The following is a 7,418-nucleotide window of genomic DNA, read 5'->3' as shown; positions in this document are numbered from 1 at the left end:
CTTGTAGGGATGGAAAGTGGGTGGTATGTGGCTCGGGCAGACTGCCTATTTTAAAACACTGACCGTTTAGGTCTGTTCTGCATAACTCGCAGCCCGTACAGAACGGGACAGGCTGGCCTGTATAAGTCGTATAACTTAAAAATGTAGAAATTTATTTCTACACCCCTATATTTTTTTCATATAGCTTCATATTACACCTCTCAAAAAATTTAATAATATCTATTATTTATGTTTCATAAAAATAATATTATAAGACTATTTACCTAATACATCTTAAAATAAAAAAAATCAAAATTTTAATTTTTTTTAATATATATTTTATGTGGACCAACCTTTATGCGGGTCACCCGCATTTTCATCCCTATCTACCTGCAGTGTAGTTAAGTGGGACTTTTTTTTGGGCATTTCTTATTTGGAATTTCTTCTTTACTCCCTTAGCTCAAAAACATGTCAAAAACAAATTCAGATCACTCTACTCTCTTAATTACTCAATTTAAACAATTTTTATAATTGTGGTTGATTTTAGCTGGGAAATTTAATACTTAATCCAACAACAATAATGTCATCAATAAATCTTCATTTGGTTCTTAGATTAAAAAAGAATAGTCAACTTTGAACTGAGAAAAACCATAATTAATAATCTGAAAGAAGACTTGTTAAAGCATTGCCAAGAGTCTTGTTTGAGGTTTATACCCTTAGATATTTCCATGTTCAAATAAATATTGATTTAGTAACACACTATTTATATCAAGTTGTAAGAGTTTTCGATTGTGAGAATGTGAAAAATCAGAACCCAAGATCTGACATGAACTATGACTATCTGCATTATGAGAACAATTGTTAGTTTTCATTGTTTTTTTGTTGTTGTCTAACATCTAATAAAAAGAAACGCATCATCAAATAATTATGGGCTTAAATGTTAGTATTAAAGCCCATTTTTATGGGCCTGGTATTTCATTGACGGCACATTCTCCCTGCACCCAATGCTTTGTGACCGGCACCCAATCAGATTTGTGAAAAGACCATATTACCCTTAATGAAATTAAAAACACATATATTATGATCTGGACCCAATGCAAGCACCCAACAAATAGGGTTCTTCTTCTTCAATTGTGCCTTTCACCGTGAAGCAGCAGCAGCCACCTTGAGCCACCGTGAAGTTGCAGGAAGACACCGTCAGCCACCGTGAGCCACCTTCGCAGAGTTGGTTTGCTTCGTCGTGAGTGAGCTTCATCGTCAAAGAAGTCAAGGTACCGTTCATGGTTTTTTTCTTCGTAGAGTAGTACATTCCGGATAATTTTATCCGCAGATCACCATTTGCTTCTGGATAATTTTATCCGTAGATCAGCATTAGCTTCCGGATAAATTTATCCGCACATGAATATTGGCATCCGGATTTTTTCATCCGCACTTGAATAGTGGCTTACGGATATTTTTGTCCGTAGTTCAAGAATAGGTTCCGGATTTTTTTGTTCGTAATTCAAAAGTGGGTTCTGGATATTTTTATCCGTAAGCTACGTTTGACTTGCGGATATTTTTATCCGGAATGTTGTTATTGTTCTGCGGATATTAATATCCGTATTAGTGTGAAATTTTTCACAAGTGTTTCAAACTATATGTGTTATAATTTTGTTATATATGTTGGATTGAATGTTACTTTTATGAAATGTAAGATGGTGCGGACTAGAGGTGGAGGAAGTTCTAATTTGGATCGTGTGCGTCCAACTGCATCGATTAGAAGAAAACGGGGTGGGCCTAGTACTTCAATTCCAAATGAAGAGTTTGAAGATTATATTGAACAAGAAGAAGTTGAAGTTGATGATGAAGGCTATCCAGGAGGGCCATTGGATAAGTCCTTACTTGTTAATTATGAACATCACGTAGCCAAACAGTTGTGGGATGGTTTGGTAAGTAATGAAAATGATTATTGTAGGATCGTGGTGAGCTGAAGGTCGTTTCACATGGGAGGAAGATAAATAAGTTAGGAGCACCTCATGAGCGCATAGAAGCTGCTGTAGAATTGTCTGGCTTAGAGGTGGTCTGCTTCATGCTAGTTATGAGAGTCTAGACCGAGGACTGTTGTGTGCTTTTGTAGAGAGGTGGCATGCAGAGACAAACAGTTTTCATTTACCGGTTGGGGAGATGACCATCACTCTTGATGATGTGTCAAATTTGTTACATTTACCCATTGTCGGTCAGTTTTACACACAGGAAACCTTAGATTCTGATTCGGCGACTGATTTATTGGTAGAAGCCCTCCGTGTTGACCGTGCACTTGCATCTGAAGAAACAAGACACTGTCGGGGAGCTCATGTGCGCCTTAGCTGGTTAAGAGAAGTGTATCAAGATGCATGCCCAAGGAGGCAGTGGACTGTGGCTGCCAGAGCATACTTACTTCACCTTGTCGGTTGCACTATTTTTGCGAACAAGAGTGCTACATCAGTAAGTGTGTTTTATCTTGGATTTTTTGTTGATTTAAGGCTTACCGGGGGATATTCTTGGGCAGCAGCTGCCCTAACTCACATGTATGAGCAGCTAGGAGATTGTAGTTATGCAAACACAAAGCAACTAGCTGGTTATGCAACATTGTTGCAGGGGTGGATTTATGAGCATTTCCCGTCTATAGGGATGAGACGTATGTAAGCATTGTATTCTGAAGATCAACCTCGGTGCAGGCTGTATGATGCTGGAAAAGGTACTTCAATTGTTGTTGTACGATCACAGTTGGATACATTGACACCAGCTTCCATTCGGTTTTGTCCATACAACGAGCACAGGGAAGAACGTCCATTCGAGTGGATTTCCTTATTCTGTGGTTATTTGAGGCTTGGAAATTGGACACAGTTGCACATGCCAGAACGTGTTCTGCGTCAGTATGGCTATACACAGATCATCCCTCGCAACCCATCTGTAATTGGACATGGTCATCCGGATACAAATGAAATGGACCGTCGATGGTTACATTTCAATGATTATGTCATACATGACTATGCCATAGCACGTCATCCTGACGCTTGCGTTCAAGAGTACATGGGTTGGTTTAGATCTGTATCACATCCATATGTGATTAATATAGATGAGGATGACCGTCCTGTACCGGTACCCTCAGATGCACGTCATCACGAAGCAGTGCCAAGTCATCATGAGGAGTCACATCCTGCTCTGGTATGCTTATAACCTTGTTAAGATATTAATTTCTATTGTTTTTGTCTAATAGTATGTCATTCATGCTTGTAGGGTATTTGTCGTAGAATTACAGAGACATTGCAGTCATTACTTGATCATGGCGATGTCGTGGAGGGCAGCCCTGTTTGGGAAGGCATACAAGCAGCCATTATGTTAGCACGAGGAGCGACTGATGAAAGAGTTGTTTATGTCAGGAGACATGCACGTAGGAATGATTGATTAGGATTTCTCAATATGTCAGATGTATTACGATTTCTTTTTATGTAATATTTTGATCCATGACAATGTATCTGAACCTTATTTATATGTTTCAATATGATCCTTATCAGTTCTTGCTTCACGTTACTTTTATTTTAGTACAAAAATCACTGGCTTACGCATATTTTTATCCGTAGGCAAAAGTGTGACTTACGGATATTTTTATCGGTAGGCATAACTGCGACTTCCGGATATTTTTATCCGTAGGCAAAAGTGTGACTTACGGATATTTTTATCCGTAGGCATAACTGCGACTTCCGGATATTTTTATCCGTAGGCAAAAGTGTGACTTACAGATATTTTTATCCGTAGACAAATATTTTTATCCGTATTCACAAACTTCAGTGAATTCAACATTGTGTGTAGGACAACTGCAAATGTACTAAACATCCATAAATCTAAATTATGCTATTACAAATGTTATAATTACAAATATCGTCTAATGGACATTAGTTGGGTATAAACTTGTATCCGGCTAGTGTAGTATGTTGACCAAGTTTGGGCCGCCGGATAACGATGTGATGCCCACAATATATCCGTAGGTGGAATTGGACAATCATCTTTGAGCTTGACCTATAAAGGTAATAAATATAAGGTACACAAATCTTGATTTAGCACATCAATCTTGATTGGTTTAGTTTATACCTGGACAAAATGATTTCCGTGGACATGTCCAATTGCAATGATTTGGTGTTGACGGAAGTTACTTGGTGCTTGGGTTCTTAAAGGAAAAATACTCAATGATTGTAACATGGACAAAGAAACAAGAATGACATTATACCGATTTGCAATAACATATCCCATGTCTGGAATTGTCATCCACTTATCTGTTCCTGCCTGCAAGTACAATTGACAAACAAAGTTAAATAAAGAAATGCAATGTAAAAATGAAATGGTTTTAGTGGTTGGTACCATAGACATGTGTTCCACTAGAAGTGACTTCTTCAAGTATTCATATCTATCATCACCACCAAAGAGTTGAACATATTCTTGTCTCCATTCACTTAGTTCTTTTAACAAATTCATTCGAACAACAGCCCATGACTCCTCTCCCATTCCCAATTGGGCAGCAACAGCACGGTAGCCACAATGGCCATCAGCCCTAACGTCAACAACATCAACAATATATGGATGATACCCTACAAGGAACTGATCAAGGAAAGGAATACATTTTGCTGGTACAATTTCTGGTAAGCTTTCTTCATTAGATTTTTTGCTTGCACAACTATCATGTTGTGAGTGTAAGAAATCCACATGTTCAAAATAAGAAGGGATTCGCTTAGTTGATCTCATGAATTTGGTAGGACGAGACATCTTTACAGCACCTTTTGTTTTCACCTTATGATCTGGTGCGTAAATAGATGTTTTCTCTGGAAAGGCAATATCCTGCAATTTACTTTTGATGTTAACCTTACCTGCAACATCCAACTCTTTAAACCGCTTCGCGATGACCTCAAACTCTTTATCAATTGACAACTCAGATGAAGATTGTTCAGTAGCAATGTCTTCAAAACTTAAACGAGTCCACATCACATGTACTGATTTAAGTGGTATGCTACCAACACCAAATGAAGCCAATTGACACGCACAAGGAAGACCATGAGTACATGTAAGACTACATCCACACCTACTTTTATCAAACCCCACTGATTTAACCCTATCAAGTTCTTCTAAAATAAGGTTCAAAGGATATTTAGACACAAAACCTAACAATTTTTTGTAAGCTGTAACCTTGAACTGATGTCCAACCACATGCAAACTCTTTTGGAATGAATCTTTGATTGCATTATGTTGTAAAATAATCATCTTATTGATGGAATCCCAGCAGAAACATAAATCCCCCATCGAATTCTGAAGAACTCTCTTTAGGTTCCAGTGTGCCGCCTCAACTCTGTTACTTGTTGTGTTTCCTAAGTGCATCACCTTATCTATCCATGCCTTGACAAATTTTTCTTTATGTGGACGTAACCATGTATCCATCACATAATCAACAAATATAGGCCATGGAGAACAGACAACTCGAAGAGCATTGACACAATCTTCAAAGGCCTCAACAATATCACAATCCACAACAGATCCCCACACTTCCATTACTTGATCCCATGCCTCTCTTGGATGCACCAACATTTTACATTTTGCTTTCACATTTTTATCAATGTGAAACCGACATAGCAAATTATAAGCTTCAGGAAACACCATTCTAATTGCATTCATTAAGGCAACATCTCTATCACATACCACCACCCTAGGGCATGAATCAACTCTTAAAAACAACCATTTAAGTCTGTCAAGGGCCCAAAAAAAATTATTTTCCTTTTCTGCTGCTAGTAAACAAAATGCAACGGAGAAAGTCAAACCTGTAGAAGTAATCCCAACAACCTCAAGTAACGGCATCCTATACTTGTTCGTCTTGTACGTACTATCCATTAATATGACAATGTTAAATGAGTTCACCAATTATACTAGTAACAACATCAGTTGTTGCATTTTTGTTCTGTGACCTCGTTGTGATCTTCGGTGAACAGTGATTGCATTATAAACCTGCTTAATCGTTGTCACATTCTTCTCATTTCTCTCTTTCATGGTTAGTAAAATATTTCTTGGCTTCACCGCAGTTTTACTCATATCCTCAACCATAACCTTTTCCTCTATACTTAACCTTCCAGCATAGGGATGACCCACCATTGTCTCTGCCAAGTCATGATTGTGAGAACCACAAATTAATTCAACCTTCCACCCTTGACCACCTTTGACTGGTTTGCCTCGCAATCTGAGAGGACACTCACACTTCCTACTTCCAGTTTGACTGACATCTAATTCTTTTTTATACCGTCTGTATTTACCTCCTCTCTCACAACCTAACAATACATAGGTCATCCTTCCTCGTTGGCCCGTCCATGTATCTGACCTTAATATAACAATGACAAACCCATAACTATAGCCAACACTTCTCGCCCAATCTAACAGCTCATCTCGATCACGAAATACCTACAATAACATTCTTAAAAATTTAAAAGAACATCTTGATCATCATGCCAAATTTAAAAATAATTCATATAAAAAACATTCACAACCCAACATTGACCATACCTCATTTGTAGAAAATGTCTCACTACATTCATGTGCCCTGTGTTCATTATCTAATGCGTTATAACTTGTTGACTGCTCCAGATCAACATCATCTAATCCATCCCACACATCAATCTCCCCTAAAACTCCCATGTATGACTCTGTTGTATCCATTCGGTTGCTGAAAAAAATGAACACTTCACTTCCGGATAAATTAATCCATAACCAAAAAAATATCAACAGTTAACTTCCGGATATATATATCCATAAGGCAATATTATGAACTACGGATATTTGCATCCGTAAGGCAAATACTAGTTCCGGATATTTTCATCCGTAAGGCAAATATGAACTACGGATATCAGCGTCCGTAGGCAAATCCTAGTTCCGGATATTATTATCCGTATAGAAAATTTTGACTTCCGGATATTAATATCCGTAGGCAGAAAATTTGAATTCCGGATTCCGATATCCGGGACCAGCTGAGCTCGAGAAAATAACCAAAAACGAACGAAAATGGATTACTTACCTCATTAACTTGGCAAACGAAGCTTACACTCAACTTAGCAACAATGAACGAAGCACAACCTTCTCTTTTGCAGCTCAAACCAAAGCTTCACACATTCATAAACTTCTTCTTCCTCACCATTCAATGTTTTCATAAATGAAGAAGACAAGGGCATTTTAGGATTTTCAAAAATGTGTCGGGTGCCAATCACAATTGATCGGGTGCAGGAAGCAATTGCCTTCATTGACTCCCATTCTTTTTTCGTTGTTTAGCTTTATTTAGTTTTTCATAATCAATAAATTACCCGAATAAAAATTAGTTATTTACATTTATCTCTCTTTACTTGTTCTTATTAGAACTTGTGTACATTTTGACGGTTTCTCGTATTATGACACTA

The 7,418-nt window shown here is 37.8% G+C and overlaps 2 protein-coding genes across 2 annotated transcripts; one reads left to right on the top strand and one right to left on the bottom strand.

Moving 5' to 3' along the window:
• The first annotated feature begins 1,673 nt into the window (after positions 1-1,673).
• On the top strand, positions 1,674-3,405 carry LOC137809358 (protein MAINTENANCE OF MERISTEMS-like). The gene is made up of 4 exons (XM_090297938.1): positions 1,674-1,907; positions 2,212-2,618; positions 2,676-3,165; positions 3,238-3,405. Exons 1-4 carry the CDS (start codon positions 1,674-1,676, stop codon positions 3,403-3,405), a joined length of 1,299 nt encoding a protein of 432 aa, XP_090154064.1.
• Positions 3,406-3,870: 465 nt separating this feature from the next.
• LOC137809357 (uncharacterized) lies at positions 3,871-6,666 on the bottom strand. Its single transcript, XM_068610480.2, has 5 exons — positions 6,535-6,666; positions 5,946-6,432; positions 4,357-5,801; positions 4,090-4,281; positions 3,871-4,017 (listed from the first exon to the last, which is right to left on the bottom strand). Exons 1-5 carry the CDS (start codon positions 6,664-6,666, stop codon positions 3,871-3,873), a joined length of 2,403 nt encoding a protein of 800 aa, XP_068466581.2.
• Between the last annotated feature and the right edge of the window lie 752 nt (positions 6,667-7,418).

This window comes from Phaseolus vulgaris, chromosome 2, assembly GCF_051622355.1.
Source record: "Phaseolus vulgaris cultivar YP4 chromosome 2, ASM5162235v1, whole genome shotgun sequence".
Lineage (NCBI taxonomy): Eukaryota > Viridiplantae > Streptophyta > Magnoliopsida > Fabales > Fabaceae > Phaseolus > Phaseolus vulgaris.
The sequence above is the reverse complement of the archived record's forward strand: the minus strand, read 5'-3'. Positions and strand labels throughout refer to the sequence as shown.